This window comes from Sinohyriopsis cumingii, chromosome 12, assembly GCF_028554795.1.
Source record: "Sinohyriopsis cumingii isolate HCF-2022 chromosome 12, ASM2855479v2, whole genome shotgun sequence".
In the NCBI taxonomy this organism is placed as follows: Eukaryota; Metazoa; Mollusca; class Bivalvia; order Unionida; family Unionidae; genus Sinohyriopsis; species Sinohyriopsis cumingii.
Window position 1 is genome coordinate 12,072,185 of NC_142972.1, and position 20,383 is coordinate 12,092,567.

The window sequence follows — 20,383 nt, forward strand, 5'->3', positions numbered from 1 at the left end:
GATTTTGAGGCTGTGACATTAATTTTTCACAAAAGCAAACTAGTCTGATGGTTGTAGAATTAGTTTTATGCAAGATATATTGATATTTATTTTAATAACAGTAGTATATACATTAAGATCATTTGATAAAATTTAATTTATTTAGCAGAGAAACCAGTAATTAGTAGAATCTTATGTGTGCTGATGCTGCGTCAAAAAACCAGAAGTGCATAGTTTCAGTATGGCTGCCCCCATGCAAACCATTCATCTTGTTTTCTCCTTTCTCCGAGTCTTACATCAGCTTGTATTTAGTCATCATATTATTTGTCTAACAATTTCATTTTTAAATTAGATTAATACATATCATGGCCAGTTTTAGTGAAGTCGATAGTATATTCAGGCAGGCTACATCAGTTAAAAAACTGCTCCATCGAAAGTGAAAAAACCAAGAGAAGAAAGAGTATTAATGATATTAATAATTACAATAATAATGTCCTGAAGTTTAAAGAGGTTAGCATAGTTAGAGACCCTCCAAAAGTGATAAAAGTATTTCTTAAAACTCATGCCTACCTAAATAATTAATTGCTGAAATGTTTGCTCTCTTACACTTACCGTTCTCACTCCCTCTCACACACACAGAGACACACACACACATGCACAGAGTGGAGAAATATATCTAAATTGAACTTATGTTAGAAAAACTTAAGATATATTGCTTGTCCTTTCTGCAACCATTTTCATACCCCTCAAAATTACAATTCATTTAAAAAATATAAGATTATGTTGAGTCAATTTTTTCTCTCTGATACTTGATTGCAAAGTAACCACTGATGTCATCATGGTACTTTCCTCTTGTACTACCACACTGACTAGGAGCTATACTTCTCTAAATACTAATCAGTTCTTTGAAAATATTAAATAAAATATCTGTATGAAAAAACCCAAGAAATATTAATATTAACTAGTTTTAATGCAGAGATGTTTAGAACATTACTTAGCAGCAGGGAAGTCGTACAGACCAGGTGGCTCAGATAATTTTAACCCTCCCACACAAACTTTATCCGTAGAAGCCTCAGATTTCAAAAATAAACCCTCCTGCGCAAATTAATCCGCAAAATTTCAACCCAAAGTGCATTTTTAGGCATAAAAAAAAACAGCAATTTTTTGGGGGGGGTATTGTAAAATTTGTTTGTGATTGCAAATTCCGGTTGCAATTTTATGAGTAAATCTGATCAAGACCAACTCGATACCTACTACGTGGATCATGAAGATTAATCGTGACAAAACCGTGCGGAGTTGCCTGAGCGTGACTAAAGAAATTTTTAAACTTATTTATATCCATGTCGCCGTTGCACCAAGTTTGATGGATATTCCTTAGCGTGTGAGTATCAACGCCGTTAAATACCGATAAAATATTACAATTATCTCTAATTACCTTTGGAATTTGCGTATATCGCTGCGTCACGTAAATCACATCGGTGTTCTTGTGTCGGCCACGCGAGAATATCCTAGCTGGGTTAGTTTGCTTATCCAGCATCACATCGTCGAAAACAACAAGATTATTAGTATCGCCATCTAAACTTTCTACTGATGGAGATTCATTGATGTCCGTTATAAATTCTATTGTGCCATCCTCAGTATTATCGCTAAATTCCTTTAGTACTTGATAACATCGCTGATCATCAACAGACGGCGCAACTAAATATAATTTATCCCATTTTAGCCATCTCATAATCAAATTTAGCAACAATTGCGTTTTTCCAGAACCAGATGGTCCAATAATTATCATTCTAATCGAATTTGGTAATGCATCGATGTGTTTCACTTGCTCGCGTTTTTTCGTGGCTGAAAAATCAATTACATTCATGTTATTAGAATATTATGGATTCATATTGTGTTAAGTGTCGCACTCGAACTGCTACGTTAAATCCAATCGAAGTCGTTACGCGCAACAACAGGAATGCAATCAAAGGTGAATGTGCGGTTTGCAAGACAATTAAGTTTAGATTTGTAAAAAAAAAAGTAGAACCGGAGGAGACATCGCAACCTCCTTAACAAATCTGCCTGGAACTCCCTGGGCGAAATATCCCGGAGAGAAACATTTACCAGGATATAATTACTGCGGACCTGGTACAAGGCTAGATATAAGACTTAACGATAATAATCAACCAAATCCTGGCGAGGATCCAGTAAATGCCATTGATAACGCATGCTACTATCACGATCTTGCATATCGCAGCGGAGATTTACAACAAAGACATCTCGCTGATATTAAATTAATTCACGCAATAGATGCTATTCCTGATAAAAATTTCAAAGAGAAATTGGCAACTTGGTTGATAAAAGGAGCAATGAAAGGTAAATTAGTACTAGGTGCTGGTAATTTATAATGGAGCAAATATATTATTCTCCGCGAGGATTTTGGCGAGGAAAATCAGCAATAGACAAACTTGCTAAGGCAGCAAAAGTAAAGCAATCTGTCGCTGAATCGTGGCTATCGAGGCAAGCAGTTTGGCAAATTTATCTTCCTCCGCCTAAGAAAATATCATATGCGAGTTTCTCTGTCAGTGTCCCTAATGAAGTCCATCAGGCTGATCTTATGTTTCTTCCTTACGATACCGTTGACGGAGTTACATACAAATATGTTCTGACGGTTGTTGATATTGCAAGTAGGTACAAGGAAGCGGAACCGTTATCGAATAAAACAGCAACAGATATTGCTAAGGCGTTTAGCGAAATTTATTCACGATCTCCATTAACATGGCCGAAGCTTCTCCAGGTTGATCCAGGTCGAGAATTTCTTGGCGCGGTTACTTCACTGATGAAAAAGAATAATGTTAAAATCCGTCGCGGTATTGTAGGTGTTCATCACAATCAAGCTATCGTTGAGAGATTCAACAAAACACTAGCGGAACGATTATTCGGATATCAGTACGCGAGAGAATTTATCCAAGATAAACGATCTCACGATTGGGCAACAAGATTACCTCACGTGATTAATGCGCTAAATAATGAGGTAACACGAACAATATCAATGAAACCCGCAATTGCAATTACAAAGACAAAAATACCACTAAAGCGAAATTCTACTATTCCACCTGTGTTAGGTAGCGTCACGGTCAGATATTTGTATAAAGAGGGAGAAGCCGAAGGTGGCAGAAAAAGAGCAACCGATCCAAACTGGAGTGTTACGACACATAAAATATCAGCTGTAACAAGATCATCAGGAAGGCCAGCGATTTATTTTCTAGATTCACTAGCGCCACAACGCGGATTTACCAAAGAAGAATTACAAATAATACCAAAGGATACTCAATTACCGCCATCTTCGTTAATGTGAAATCTAATCCTACCTAACTGAGATAATTTTCTTACTCGAGACACAGCTAGATAAACTAAATTTGACCAGGAAATTCTATCATCGACGATCCAGACCTGGCCATCTACTGTTAATCCTTGTGACGAGTGAATCGTTGCTGCATATCCAAGTTTCCACGGTGATCTTTCTGCGTTTATTGCATCATTGACAAGATTAATATCAACGAAAATAATATCGTTTAAAACTAATATTTTTTCTTCTCCACATGGCAAAATAACATTGATATTTTGTTTCCTAGTATCAGTTGGCCTATAACACAACGGCACCTGCAGCGTTGGAAATTTCTCACAGTGAAGCTTAAATAGTATTTCTTGAATATTATCACGAATAATTTTTCTGCTAGCAACGATCAAATGATCAGGACGCCACAAATTTAGAAAATTATCCATCGAAGTTTCGTCGATTATTTTTCTCATCACATCGCATTGAAACTTATTAGGTTGCAGCCGAATCATTTTTTTAAACTCAGTCAATAAATTATCATTAGATCTATAATCAGTATCAATCTCTTCATAATAATCTACAAAGTTTCTAAGCCACCTGTGAGGAGATTCGCCATCAATAGGATCAGGTTGGCCGTGATCGCCGCACATTATTACTGCAGTATTTTTTTCTTCTAGCCAACTCAGGAATGATTTTAGTATAACTAAATTTACTGTGCAAATTTCATCAAATATTATAATCTTGTTGATATATTTGTTTCCCATTCGAGCTGAATCCCACAATCCACCGCTATACTTGAAATAACTATGATACGTACAAGAATTAACGCCACGTTGTTTTATTTCTCTCGCTAATCTGTGAGTTGGAGTTAACACGATCATATCAGAATTTGAAAATAAGTTTATTGCTCGTGTTGTTTTACCACTACCGCCAGGACCATTAAGGTAAACGAATTTGTTTCGTGAAATTGGATCGAACACTGATACTGCTGTTGATACTTCATCGCATTTATCTTTATGAAATTTATCGCAATCTTCTACATCCGCGTCCTCACAATAATCTAGAATATCCTCGTTTTTTATTCTCCAAGTTCCCCAGGAACCATCGGTGATTAAATTTTCCAATCTACATTGAAATTTCTTATCGATATAAAATGAATCCGTTGCAACCCTTACCGCGATATCAGAAAATTTATTTATCATTGATAGCAGATTGATACTTACATAAGCGAGCATCGATGATCTTAAATGAGTATACTGCGCTGATTCTCCATCGAGATAAGTAATCACGGTTCCTAATTTCGTTCCATCAATAATAATATTTTCTCTATTGCAAAATATTCCACGCGATACCGTATCAGCAATAATAAAATCCATCTCCGCATCATTGATAAATAACCTAGCGTGGCGATGTTTATGATCAACTGATCCTCCTTGAGTAAATTTACCAATTATTTTTCTTCCAATATCTTTCGCGTTCTCACAATCTGTCGGCAACCACACCTCGGTCTGCTTTCTATAGGATATAATTGCCTCACTTATCGTCAGCGATAATAACATCGACGAATCCAGCATATATCTCAACAATACCGTAGGGACCCATCTTCGCTGAGATAAATGCCGACCAAACCAAATATAACAAATCCTATGCAAATTTTCAGCAAGTTCGAATGAAGTAACATGAGCGAATCCTGTCATTACAAAATCGGGTAACGGTCCGTTAATTGCCACTCTCGTCATCTCGTTAGTAGGATGACCGAATTTAGCAAAGTAATTTGCACAATCACCATATCCAAGGAAACTTCCAGGATAGCATGCGCTCATATCAACGGAAATCATATCCTCGAAATAATATTTGGTATTCCATAATCCTCCATGGCCGTATTCGATACAGCTAAGTTGAATATCATTAAGAAATTCATTTCTTGTAGGTTTCCACGAATTTCTTTCTCTGGCAGCATGAGCAGCAACAGACGGAACAGTAAAGCAATTTGTCAGTAATCGATCTGGATTAGACGAATACTTCTCCGCGATATTTCTCATCGCTTCGTGTAATATTTCATCACGGTAAATATCTCCGCGTGGTAAGATAAATTGATCGTATCTTTCTTCGCTAGAAAATAACCAAATCGATATTGGATCGGACTTGGCTAATAGTTTGATATATCTAAACATTGCATCGGAACTATCTTTGGATTCCACCGTGGATTTTTCCACGGGATAAAACTTAACAACACGATCTCGCGGAAATATCATTACCGACTGACTCCACGCATGTGAATTATGATCAACAATTTCGATTGGTGTTCCTCGAGAATTATACGGCGATGAATATAATATTTCACCCGATAGTGTTTTAACCGTAATAGGAAATTTAAGTTTCTTACTTAACGCAGCAACATCATCGATTGATGCGCCATCAACAACTGTCTTTGCCCATGAATTAATTTTATCCAATCTCAATTGAGTCAGACCAGATCCGCGACGGGCATTCCTCATATGCTCGATAACTCGCTCAGCTACGCAGTTTATCATCGGAGATTCCCTCATCGCAGGTAGATTTTTCACATCAGGATTATTATTCAGCCGATAAATTCCATAAACAACAGCACTAGAAGGATACGCCCTAGCATAATAAGGACCATCAATCCCTAATAACAATCCTGGTTTCGAATTTTTATCAAGAACAACATTTTTCTTACCGCCACGTACTGGATCTCGTTTATCACGAATAATCCAAATGTCATCGGGCATTTGTGCAATAAATTTTATTCCGAAAATAAATCTCTCTTCTTTGTGTGAGTTTTTTATATGTTCGATTATCTTCTTCGCTCGCTCCAAATTCATCGTAGCATCAACAAAGTTAGTTTTCCATGTCGACCAAACATGAATCGCTCCATCATCAAAAAATTCCTTCTTCGCACTATCAACTTCAGGAATGATATATTCTGCCTCATCGAGATCAAATAAATCCATTATTATATTTTAGACAAATATCTAAATTATAATGAAGCAATGCGCGTGGATAACAGTTGGATCAATAAAATCATGCGATAAATCCTGCAGAGGCGAATACTGTGGTGCTCATATATACGAAATTCGACGAGGTAACAAAGGACCACAGCGATGTTTAGTTTGCCAAGTTGGTATTCGAGGAAAGACAAGATTATGTTTCTCCTGTGGAGGGAAAAAATATCGTGAGTTACGGAGATATTATGAAAAAAGATCCTCCTCGGTAATAAAATGCGAAGAAGATTATATTAATCGTTTCAAAGCAAATTTCGATTTAAACAAAGAGAATATCATATATGGAAATGAAATCAGCGATTCCCATGAGTGAATATAAATCGCATCCCATCATCGAAGGTTACGAAGCATCTGAGGATGGTAATGTCAGAAACATCAAAACAAAGAAACGTGTTGGTAGTATTTGTAATTCGGGATATCTCAAATTTACAGTCCATAAAAGAAATGAAAGAACAGAATGTTATTCGAATCATAGATTTATATTCGAATGCTACAAAGGACCAATAGAGAGAGGACTTGTTATCGACCACATTGACGGTAATAAACTTAACAATAAACTTTCCAATCTGCGCGCGGTAACCCAGAGTGAAAATTCAAGATTTGGTAATAACCGTGGATTTCCTAATTATTCGAGGACTGTTAAATCAGTGAATCAAGCAACAGGTGAGGAAATCGCGTTTACATCGATGTCTGCAGCAGCAAAATATTTCGTTATTGACTCGCATTCAGTAAAACGAGTGGCAGAAGGAAAATACAACGCAACATTTTCTTATGATGCTGATTCGTGGATCAAATTCTCCTATGTACCAATAATATTTGATTCGGAGAGTGACGAAGAATAATTGAATATCTCCGCAAAACAAAAAAAAAGATTAATTTTGAAAATTTCCCTGGATTTTATTTATTTTTTTTCCCCCAGAAATATTTCTGGGATACAGATTTGGAAAATCTCACTTGCGATTTAAAAATCAGAGATTCTCACGATTTCACCAAAAGATTGATACTTACAGTTTCTCCTCGTATATCAAGTAAATTTCCTTTCTGATCCGTTAGTTTGAAATTTATTCTTGACAAAAATCGATTATGACATCGCAGGTAAAACGGATTCATTGGTTCCTTGATTATCAAATAACCGGGAGATGCGCTAGGTGAAAATGAATACAATATAAAACCCTGATTCGCTTGATTCGACACTGACGAATCAACATTATAACTACCCTCGACAACATCCGCGTGAAGATAAATCGCGATAACTTCCGTTATATTAACGATACCCGGCGATATATGTCGTCCACCTTTGTCAGGATCGTTATTGTGTTTAAGAATCAATTCTGAATGTATTTTTTTGGTCCATGCGGCATGTAATTTCGGAAATAAATCATCGATGGTATCAGTGACGGATTTTCTCATCGCATCAAAATCAGAATTGGGAAATTTGAAATTTGGCAGTGTTTCCTCGGTTAATTCAAATACTCTCATGAATTTTTGTTTCTCACCCGAGTTCTTGATCAACTCGAATTTGCTAATAGGAAGAACATATTCGGCAATTGATATATCGTCGACTATCGCCCGAATAAACATATCATGATAATATTCAATATCATTTGCAAGTTGATTTAAAATTTTCACGTGTTTTATAATTTCGCTACATGAACTAGATTTATTTAGGATGCATTCATGAAATGATCCTCGCAATAAATTTAATTGTAATTCGTGTTCTTGAATAAACTCGTCTAGTGTTCTTCTTACCAAGATACCGTCTATGGGGGCTATTATCCTGTTAATGTGGGTAGCGTCGAAGATTTTCACATCTGGGGGGATTTTAGGAAGAGGTAACCATGAGAGAATTCTTTCGTTAATAAAAGTGAAAGCGAACATTACCAGGTTAAATTTGTGGTTATTCATGAGATTGATGGCGCTGTGGATCAAAGGTTTGTGTTTGATATCTCCATACCATCCTTCGTCGGTTGTAAAATCTTCCTTTTTTGGTTCCGGTAGTTCTGGAATTGCCTCCTCATACCAACCTGGAATAATAACATCCGATTTCTTTGGTTTTATCAGAGGTGCGACCTCGGGCCAACCTAATATATTCCTGATCGATGATTGGTAAATATCTACCACGTACGGTGATTTCACTTCTATCATTGACGATAGTGTTGGATCATGTGAAGATATCTTTATTCCCGGAGTAGCATCGCCGGTTAAATTTGATATTCTAGTGGTAAACTCATTATTCAGCTGATCAATTTCGTAACTACCGGTTGGTATACCAACGACGATCCAATCGGGTGTTCCATCGGGTTTATTCTTATTTGCAAAAACAAGTGAATTATTTGGCATCAAATTACCAAATGATTTCGATCTAACATTAGGCCAGCTATTGTAGACACGCAACTGTGTTAATGCAATTTCATTAACGCTAATTGGTGTTGAAAAATTAATGCTAAACTCGGGTTTCGTTGAACTTAGCGATATTAACGTTGTTGTCGGCGGTGTCGTGTTTGTCACGATCTGGGCTAACTCGGACATTATTAATATTCATTTGTTCAATCTCCGAGTAAATACTGATCATTGAAGAAAATTCTAGATCGGATATAATACCATCGTTGAGACTTTCAGAAAGTAACAATGATAACTTCGAGTACGCGTCACTAACTTTAGTTAGTTTACTTTTGTACGAAGATAACTTTTCACTTGTGCACGATGATATTTTTTTCGCGATGATATTAAGAACACCCGCGATTGCTGTTGTTGACGAGATTATTATTGTTGCTACGATTGGCGCTATCATTGTTACCGCGGATAGAATTATTCCTGCACCAGCGACTACCGCAGATACCGCGTACACTGCAACATCAATGATAACTAATTTGCGCTGGTATTTATTTATTTTTGTTTGATAATCGTCAAGTTGTTTTCGCAACGAATCCTGCCATGATCGTGCCTGATTGTAACGGTAATCCGATGCGGTCATTTATTAGTTATTTATCATTCCAAATCAACAGGGGAAAATAACCTTTCATAATCCGAAATACGTTCGGCTAAATATTCGAAAACTATACTATAACCAATTGGTCCCATCTTGGTTCTATCTGGTGGTTCCAACACAAATAAATTATTATAACCTGTGTACATAATATAATTAAAATTTTCACCAAAAATTTTACCACCTGCGGCTATTATTTTAAAATTTGCCATAGATTGAATAAATATTCGATAATATCCACTAATTGGCGGGTTAAATTTAAATGTGTTATTCTCGGGTGTCCACCATGCCTCTTTTCGTACCTCTACCACAAGTGGCACACTACAGGTAAGATTTTTTGTTTCTACCTCCGTTGGTATCGAAATTCGCGATAATCTTCCAAGGTTCATTGACGATATTTTTGTGTTGATATTGTTAATTTTTGTGGTTATTTCGATAATTTCCTTACCTAATTGCTTTACGTCAGTGGCGTGACCAGTTTTATCGGCGGATTGATCAATCTTTGCTATTGCAGCAAGAAGTTTCGTGTTTAAATCTCGAATTTCTCCATCGTACGTTGATATATCTAACTTTTGACGCGCTAATTCACGTACCACGTTAATTTCATCGTTGATGGATTTTATTTGTACTTGCATCGCGTTAATTCCCCTGGTAAATTCGGGAACAACAACATTACCGAGTTTAATAATTTCCTCGTTGATTTTTTTGTTGAGCTCGTCGATCGATGGTTTCTGGCTCATCAAGATATTTACTTCGTTAATTTCGGCAAGAATATTAGTAATTTCCTCGTTGATTTTTTTTATTTTTTTGTTGAGATCGTCGATTGATGTTTTATCGATTTTCTGACTCATCGAGATATTTACTTCGTTAATTTCGGCAAGAATATTAGTAATTTCCTCGTTGATTTTTTTTATTTTCTCGCTAAGATCGTCATGTGATGCTTGATCTGATACGGAGGAAGTATCACTGGATGTTTTTATATTCTCGTCAAATTTTTTGCTAAATTTATCTAAAGCATCGTCAAGTTTTTTAAGGTCGTTATTTAACCTGTTAAGTCTTTTTGTCATTCTATCCTGAAGATCGTCGTGTAATGCTTTATCGGCCTTCAGGGGTAACTTTGCTATAATATCGGCGATATCAGCAATAGATTTTAATACCATCTCCGATTGGCGAGTAAATTGACTAATGTGATCGCGGTATTCATCTCGCTTGATTATGTCAGTTATTTTGACGTTGCTAGTTTGTAATCGCCCTTCTGTATTTTGAAATACAGCAACTTCGCCAGGATCAACTTCTGACAGTGATAAAAGATTGTTAATATCGCTCTTGGTTGCAAACTTTGATGTATCGATGTCGACTGCATCTTTTTTTTCTTTCCTAAAGAGAGATCTACCGTAAATGTCAACCATGATATTTATCTACGGTATATTCAAATAAAATTTTGCGATAAGGATTGGATGATTTTGAAATTGCATCAAGGACATTAATTGACTCTGGACCGCATATTGGTGGATCCGCTAATGTTTGTGTTGGAAGTGTTGAATACCAAACCGGAAGTTTTAGTTTTGACACGTATTTGATAAATTCATTTGGCGGTGCTAATCCATATGAGTCGAAGTAAATGATTTCGCGAGGATTAATCGCGTAAGCAACCCAGTGAGTGCCAGGGCCGGAATTTTTATCGAGATTTATTATTCCTGTCTCGGTGGGATTTGGTTTATCTGGTAGTTGATCTCGCATAAATACGCCTCTGAAAAATTTTATTTTCTTTTTTTTTGCTTCACTGATTAAATCTAAATTTGAGGCTGGTAGGCTCGACTTAGACCGGATCCGTACGGGGGTCGTCTTAGGTAAAGTCCTGATCCTTGTTGCGGCTGCATCAATTTTGTGAGAAGGGGGAGAAGAGGGAATATCCCTCCCTTTTTTTTGCGATATCTTCCTCCGACGATCTTTTTTCCTAATGCGGTACTTATCCCACCGAGTGCACCTAATCCTATTGTTTTTGCAATCATGGGGGCCGCTGCAGCTATTAATCCTGGAATAGCGGCGAATAAAGGAAAAATACCACCTACTTTGATCATATCTCTGATTGCACCTATTGAGAGATTCAGGCGAATACCAGTATTTGCCGATCTGGCTTTGGTGAAATGTCCGTGTTGATTTTTAGTTAACGATAGTTTGTTAGGTCCACCGTGAAGTTGATTACTTTTCAAAGTTAAACTTAAACCTCGTCGCGCTGCTGTTGCTGATTGAAGTTTTTTCACCTGACCGGGGGTCAGAGTTACACTAACGTGATCGTATGGCATATTAATAATCACTTAATCTAAATTTAGAATTTGTTACATGTTCTCTACGGGTGCATCGATGACTCTCATTCTACCACTGATACCCTCCAGGATCATCGTTCTATCACTGAGAATTACTGCGATTGCTCTTGCTGGTCCTCCTGTGTTAATTCTGGCTTTGAAATGAATATCAACAACCGACTGCTTTACTAAATCAAGATGTTCCAGGGAAAAATAATAGATAGGATAGAGTGTATTAAAATCTAGTTGTGATATTTGCAATCCGGTATCAATATTTTGATCGCGTCCCATAAAACTTAGTAATCGATGATACGCGCGTGCCGTGGAATTGGTGGTATAATCGATGGCTATTTCCTCGGTTGGCTCCTGTTGGCCATTTATTCTTAATGATATGTTTGTTGCCCCAAATCGATCAAATATCATGTGACTATGCAGTTGATCATTTCTATCTACAGATTGAAGGGCAACAAAGATATGTCTAGGTGCAGAAGAACCTTGTTGTGAAGCAATTCGCCAGGTAAATATTCCGTTAATATCAATATCGTAGGAGTCAGTCATAGTTGTCAGCCAGGACATAACGGATTTTCCACCTTGATTCATAAATGATAATAATTTTTCTTCTATGATCATCGATGGTGTTATTGCTGGCATCCACAAGGTAATTCTTTCAAGGACAACTTTGCCGATATCAAGGGGATCTACACTTGCACCTCGCCAGATGGCTCTGTCATCATTGACATCTCGAACGAAAGATATCGTATGCTTCGCTCCGTAAATAACTTTTCTGAAATGTCTACAAAATCCAAAAATATGAGATAACGGAATTGCGCAGGAAAATCTTAAACTCGGACCAACCAACATAAGTTTTCGCGTGGCAAATCCGAGATTGTAATTGTCATTGACGCCAGTTATTAAAGCCATCTGGGTGGCTGGATTACCAGTTGGATCATTTGGTACAGCGATGTTATACCGATTATGTTCAGCTTCATTAGAATTATCCTTGGCAAACATCATACTAGGACCGGCTGATCTGGTAAAATCATCCGAGTATCTTGCTAGTCCTATGATCGTCGTTGCTATATCAACATTATTCGTGATTGACTCAATCTCTTTTCCATCGATCATGTAAGTGGCACTCTTGAATAATGACATAATGCCGTTATTGACAAATCCAACTTTAAAATCTGCTCCAAAGTTGGTATCGTTGGCTCTAACAAGCCTTCCAACAAATTCGATATACGCCTCAGATGGAAGAAAATATCTTGTTGTATCGTGGACTTGAATTTCCTTTCGATTTCTTGAATCTGGCTCAACTACCTCGTACGAGAAATACTGGAAATCTCGCATTGATGTATCCATACCTACTGGTTCATCCATGTTAAATACTTCATTTGACACTTGTGAGAACATTTATTATTAATAATATCGTCTAAAACGAAGACCATCACCTGAAACGAAACTTGTATTTGCTAGATTTGTCCTAGCAACATTCTGCGCTAGATTTGTATTAGCAACTTCCTGCGCTAGATTTGTTATAGCAGCTTCCTGTGCTAGATCATTTATTTTTTTATTTGCCGCATCATTTATGGCCTTACTGACTTCAGGTGGCATTTCTCTGGTAATGGGTAATTTGACGGGTTGCTTTTTACGTACTAAACTTAATATTTTATCTTTGATAGCGTTGAAGCCTTTACTGGCCAAATTACCGATACCAGAAATGGCAGTCTCGCCGATCTTTCCTATCGCTTTCAACCCAAATTGCTTAATCACGGGTCCAATTTTAGGTATTACTCGCGTGACAAGACTTCCAACGATATCGCCGAATCCATTACCGTGAATATATTTGTATACTGGCAATCGAGAGTTTACTATGCGGACCTGTCTTGGTCTGCGTTGATTTTTGTGAATAATCATATTATTTCAATTATGTTGTTTTAATCGATAAGCTCATCGACAAACTCCTTATAAATGTGAGAATCGATGATACCACCACGGAATAATCGCTGACAAATATCTGATGCTTCGTTGACTATCTCACGGGAGTTATTTCCGGCTCGCTTTCCTCCGATTAATACTTCGAGGCGAGATACATCATTGACAACACTGTCGGGGCAAACTGAATATCCACTTCCATATCCTTTTCCTAATGGATCCGGTTTTGGAGATTCCAATGGCGTTACGTGAAATACTTCATCTGACGGCGATGAAGATTTCTTCTCCTCTGCTGACCCTGGTGATGACCCTGGTGATGTCCCTGACGACGTCAGTGGTGAATATACTTCTGGTGAAGTTTGGGGAGTCCCATCCGGGTGTCTTTCTAGTTTTTTACTCTTAGGGTCGTAAAATAATGGTTCGGTAAAACCTTTCCAGTTTGACGATGTTGGTTCTGGAGGTATGCGGCCCCAGAGAGGTACTGGAGGATCCCTTGGATATAATGTAGGAGAGAGAGGAGGATGGCGAATATCAAAGGAGAATGATTCAGGACTATCACTTTTAGGTGGCGAACCCTTAGGTGGTGAACCCTTAGGTGGTGAACTTTTACTTTTAGGTGGCAAACCCTCAGGTGGTTGTCCTGAAGGGGTATGGAAGGAAGGAGGAGGAAACTGGGGGATAAATGCCTCTTTCGCCATTGCAGGTGATTGACGAATTTTATACTTCTCATCTATTATTTCTCTTCTTTTGTTACCAACATCCCTTATAAATTTCATAAAACTTTTATCTCCATAAACTACTGGTTTTTTCAAACTACCAAAATACATTACCGCCAGCCATTCAGCATCTTCAGTGATTTTATCAAAAATTTCTCCCTTCAAAAAAAATCTTTTATTATCTTCAGAATCATCCGCAGCCATTCCAACTGTTGAATCATAGTTACTGATTAAATGCGAAATTCCACTCCTCAAATAGTTATCGGCGGATAAATTAGGATCGAATTCATACAAATCAACAGCGGGTGATTTGGATTCATCACTCTGATCTTTTTTCTTTTTCGATTTTCTCTCCTTTTTCTGAGGTGGAGTTCTTTCTTTTGGTCTAGCTCCTAATTCCTCTGGTTGAATTATTGGCTCCTGTGGTTGAATATCTTCCTGTGATGTTTCTTTTCTCCCTCGTGTTTTAGTTTTTTCTTTTCTTTCTTGTTGTTTTCTTTCTTTCTCTTGCTGTTTTCTTTCTTTCTCTTGCTGTTTTCTTTCTTCCGCCATTTGTTTATTATGACCATATCTATCGTCTGCTGCTGCCATAAATCTTCTAAAAGATGGATCCCTTTCACTCGCTTGCGTTTTTCCATCATAAATTCTAAATAACATACTAAACCAACTTTTACGAGTTGGATATCTTCCTCTTCCTATATCAGACAAATAATCATTTCGAATACTGAACATATCTTCAGCAAGTTGACCAAATTGATCTAAACTATATATCGTAGATAGCGGTTGTGATATTATATTCCATCCCTCATCGGTGAAATTTTCTCTTAAATCATCGATATCAAATTTCCTTTTTTTTACTCCAGGTTTTCTCCCTCTAGGTCTTGCTTCAGTTTTTCCTTTACGACCTACTTTAAAGGCAATTGCAGGTTGTCCACCCTGTTGCGCTGCCGCTGCTGCTATTGCTAATCGATCGGGTAATGTTCGTGATTGCTCCTCAATACCTTTCAACGCACGAAAAATTCCACGTTTTCTGGCTTCCTCATCTTCCTTATCTTTTTCGTCACCATATACAGTTTGTTCAATTGTTTTAGTAACTGGCTTCAACCATTTTGCCGAAGTTTCTAAAATTCCATGTTGCATATCTTCGTAACCACGAACATTTTTCTTAAATAATTGTTTTGTCGGAATAAACTTCTTTAATGCCGCTAATCGCTCTCGTGCTAATTTAGCGGAATGAGGTTCTCCAACTGTGCTAGTTTTCCGGCTCATCTTATTTTCAAAGATATTGTTTTATTGTGAAATAAAATTAGCATCCGCAGTCGGAATTTGCACCATAATTCAATTATGGCAAACAAATTTTACAATACCCCCCCAAAAAATGCTGGTTTTTTTTATGCCTGAAAATGCACTTTGGGTTGAAATTTTGCGGATTATTTTTCGTAGGAGGCGTTATTTTTGAATTCTGAGGGTTCTACGGATAAATGTTTGGTAGGAGGGTTAAATTTATCTGAGCCACCTGGTCTGTACGACTTCCCTGCTGCTATTACTTAATTAATGTCATTAGGAGGAATATTTTAGCTGTGGTGAAGGATTAAATTCTCTTTGAAGGAAAAGAGTCAAGTATTGATGTTTGGTGTGTGTGAGCAATGAAGCCAAATTGGACATAATAAAGTCTTATTTGTTTGTTTTATATATATGTACCATGAAGGGGTCAGGGGTGGGGTGATGCAAGTTTTAAAACTCGAGAGATTGCGCTTCAGAATATATCTTTACTTAAATAACTGAAAGGAATAATGGTAACTTTAAAAAAGAAACAATCCCACATGTATTAGGTTTTAAGGGTACACATTTGCTACTTACCACTAATCAGAATTTTGGAACAAGAATTTTTAAGTGGTTCTGAAGAATGTCTAACTGAAAATATAACAGAAGTGTACAAAAATCAAACCAAAAGTCATGCTACCCAAAATATTTACATTTGGGCATTCTACCTTGTTGAAAATTGCATTTTTTTCTCTTTAGTTAAAAATGTGAAAAATCATTGGTTATCCTTATTGTAATATGCTTGAATTTTCTTGTCTGAAATAAAATATACAGTACTTTTGTTTTCATTCAGTAGTGGACATTTCAAGTAAAATTAGTTTGCTGTGTGATGTAAGTGGTAGTCCGATATTGTATTTGTAAATTTGTTTGCTTGGGCTTGGATATTTTATTTGTTTCTAAAAATGACGTTTTTTATTTTGAACAGCAAAAAACTAATTATTTTTCACATTTAAAAACAATAGAGAGTATATTAATGACTTTTCATGACCTTATTGTTTCTTACAGTGAGAAGAACTGTACTACAATTCATGGGTTATATCTGACAAACTGCTGTATTTAAATAAATTAGTCATGTTCTTGAATGAAACTGCTGTTATTGTCCATGTCAGATTCATTATCTGATTGCATTAACATGAGAAAATGGGAGGCAGCTCATTTGGTAGAGCATCAGATTTGTATTCCAGGGGTCACAGACTTGATACCCACCCATGCCAGCTTGCTTCATCTGCTTTGGAATGTCCTTGGGAAAGGCACTTAGCTCCTGTTTCCTTCTGATCAAATAACCAATAATATGCTAAATCCATCAACGAAAACATTAGGAATTGAATAAACTTTCCTACCTCTGAATCATGCCTTCCTGAAAAAATTTTTGTCTTTTTGCCTGCATGGGATATAGCAGAAGATGAGTAACTCTTACAAATTACATGCCGCTACTCTTACCAGATACATTCCTATCTATCAGATGTTTACCAGTTTAAGCTTTTGTTTTATGCTAGAACAATGTTCCATATCCTATGCGTGGATTAAACATTATTTGTAGTTTTTACAAATTCCATACCCTTGCTGACAAAATCATACCTCACTCATAGCTGTGTAAATTCATTCTCGATAATTGTGGTGGTAGATGCAACACTGTTCATTCGTGTGTTTAATTTCTAACCATGGTAATTGATCCATATATCATTCATATATCTTTATAAGTTCCATATGTTGATCCTAGTTGATTGCTTGTTTAAGTTCTGATTAGTTCCGGTTAGGAATGATATATTTCCTAATGTCATTTGCATAACTTCATGCACATCATTTTGTTACATTTGTTGTTGGAATATATGCAGGTGAGTTTGATGTCAGATTCATTCATTTTTCAATCATATTATAAATAAATATCTTGTTCGCTATAATCCAAACCCAATCATCCTGTCACCATTTATAGGCAATCAGAAAATAATAATATGCCCTCCCTCTTCAATTGAACTATTGAGTGAGGCAACGCTTCAGGATCTAAATTACACAAACCAGATACTGAGATGCTTGGAGTGTGTCCAGTGGCAGTCCCTGCCTGTTAAGGCTCGAAAAGAAAGACATAACCTCACATGTTCTTGTCTTATGGCTTAAGTAGGTAATTTAAACTGCATATTCTGAATTCTGTTGATTAGGTACACCACATGAAGATCTCAGCAAGATTTTGATTAGTATAACATTTGAACATAACTGTTTCATTTGAGACATCTTGGAGTCAGTTGGCCTGCATGCTTCATCCACTTTATTTTGCTTCTATCAATGCAATATGGCCTGGCAAAGGTTAAAGTTGAACCTTGTTAGCCTGCTAGTGGCTGCCCAGACAGTTACCATTACAGTATAACCTTCATTCAGAGCATGAGGTTTATAACTTTTAATGGATCAAAAACATCTGTCAGGAATGCAACAGCTGTGTGTAGAACTGCATTGGCCTGCACAGTATGAAGTTCACGCTTTTCATGTTTTGCAGCCTTGATAAAGGTGCAGTCATATTGCTCCTGAGAGGTGGATGAAGGTAAAGAATGGATGATCTTGCATTTCCATCTTCTCTTAATTATTCTCTTAATGTTAATGTGATTGGATAAAGTATTTTGCAGGGAGGACATTTTTTGTTAAATTATGTTTTTCCAAGAATAATTATTCATGCAATCACAGTCCTATCAATCCTTCCCTCCTTTTCCCAAAAAACAAATAAACATCCTATTGTTGGTTTTGGTCAAACCTAAACTGATAAACTGATAAACATATGCTGGCCATAATGGGTGGGTAATTTGTAAGAGTTATTTCCCTTCATCTATATAAAATATATATATATATATATATATGAATTTTCATTGTCTTCATTTGGCTGAATTTGAGAGCTAGCAAGCTTTATTTGCTAATGTTAATGTGATCAGGTAAGCATTTTCAGAGAAAATTAATTTACTAAAAATGTTTCATTTCATTATGTTCGTGTATTTAATTTATATCAGATCCTGTGTGCGGATAGTGAAGTCCTCGAGAGCTGGTATGGGGAAGTCCTTATATGTGAAGAGGAGAGTTGAAGATTTATCTTCACATAATCCAGTTCGAGGAAAACAGTATCATGTGACTGTGCCTCTCCAGGATAGAGAGATCAATATCTCCATGGTTACTCAAATTCTTCTGAGCTATATGCAGTCACCACGAGACAGTTCACCACGGATATTCCATCTGGATATATCTCATGAGGTAGAGGAGATATTCTAAGAAATGTGTTGCCTATGTATGATCCACATAACTCAGTTGTTGTACACTGTACTAATAAAAATGGCTTGGTAGTATGTGATGGGAAGGCATCTAGGGAAGCCCATGGCAAGTGACCAGTTTAAGTAACAATTTAGTTCTTGTGCAGACATTTTAAATAAAGTTTTCATTCCCCATAGTCCAGAAATGAAGTGTTGGAGTTTGAGGTCATTGGTACTAACAATAGAATTTGCCTTAACTCTTTCACTTCGACTGACGTGTATATCCGCTGTATAAATGTGCCTAGCCTCACCAGTGACTGATAAATCCGCTTGTAAACAGAGCACTATTACTCCCGGTGACTGATATATCCGCTTGCCTTTTATGCTTCCTATACCCTAGTGACGGATAGATCCACTCTGTATGTTCATGTTACAATTGGTCTTATTGGTCAATATATGGAAGTAAAAGGATATTCAACCAATCAAAATAGAGTTAACAAATGATTGTTCTGACTAAATCCGGGTTTCTTTTTCAAATATGTACCGCGTGTTTGTTAATACATGCATTTGTAGTTGACAGTGAAAACAATGGTGTTAGCTTATGATAGTGATTCAGATTCCGAATTTTCTGGTTTTTCTGAGGACGAATTTGACCACATTGAATTAAGAAGCATTGGTAGTGACATTGATCTATCTTCTTTGTCAAGTCTATCAGAAATTGAGACAGAATCCGATGATGAAGACGACGAATTGTGGACAAGAGATCGACGTGCCCCGAGAGTCACAGAGTTTACGGAAAGCGTCGGTTCAACTTTTGTTTTGGATGAGGGGAAAAAAGAAATTGATTTTTTCTATAAATTTTTTTCCCTGGCAATGATTGAAAGCATTGTTGCACAAACGAATGGATATGCGGCAAGATGTATCGAAGAAAAGCCTGATTCACTCTGGCAACCCACGACAATGGACGAAATGCTGGCCTTTCTAGGAATACATTTGATTATGTCAATCCTGGTACTTCCAGAATACAGTCTAGCTTGGCGATCAACATGGCCCTTCCAGATAATAAGTATTCCCACAATTATGACCAGAGTACGTTTTGAAAAGTTGTCGAAGTATTTCCATGTAAATGACACCAGGCAGAATCCTCCAAGACGCCAGCCCGGGCATGACAAATTGTGTCATGTAAGACCAGTTTTAGACGAAATTTCCAAAACGTGTCTCGAAAATTACAATGGTCATAAAGAGCAGAGTGTGGATGAAGGGATGATAGCATATAAAGGTAGATTATCCTTCAAGCAATATTTGCCTGCGAAGCCAACAAAGTTTGGAATAAAAGTTTGGGAGCGGGCAGACCCACACAATGGTTATGTGCACGAGTTTCAAGTGTACACTGGAAGAGAAGAAAGCCAGGCTGGACGCACAAAAGAAGAGGGCCTTGGTGCACGTGTGATAACTGATCTTACATCAAAAATACGTGGGAAATCACATGTAGTTTACATGGACAATTTTTTCTCCAGTCCAGCACTCTTTGAAGCACTCAGGAAAGAAAAAATTTATTGTCTCGGTACA

At 37.0% G+C, this 20,383-nt stretch overlaps 1 protein-coding gene across 4 annotated transcripts in view; it reads left to right on the forward strand.

The window, feature by feature from the left end:
• The window catches only part of LOC149786011 (E3 ubiquitin-protein ligase rnf213-alpha-like), a 353,460-nt gene that overhangs the window by 136,480 nt on the left and 196,597 nt on the right, over positions 1-20,383 (forward strand). For all 4 annotated transcript variants that reach the window (XM_089976308.1, XM_089976310.1, XM_089976309.1 and 1 more), the window contains exon 29: positions 18,581-18,818. In XM_089976308.1, coding sequence (XP_089832434.1) covers positions 18,581-18,818 — 238 coding nt within the window. The remainder of the gene's footprint in view (positions 1-18,580; positions 18,819-20,383) is intronic.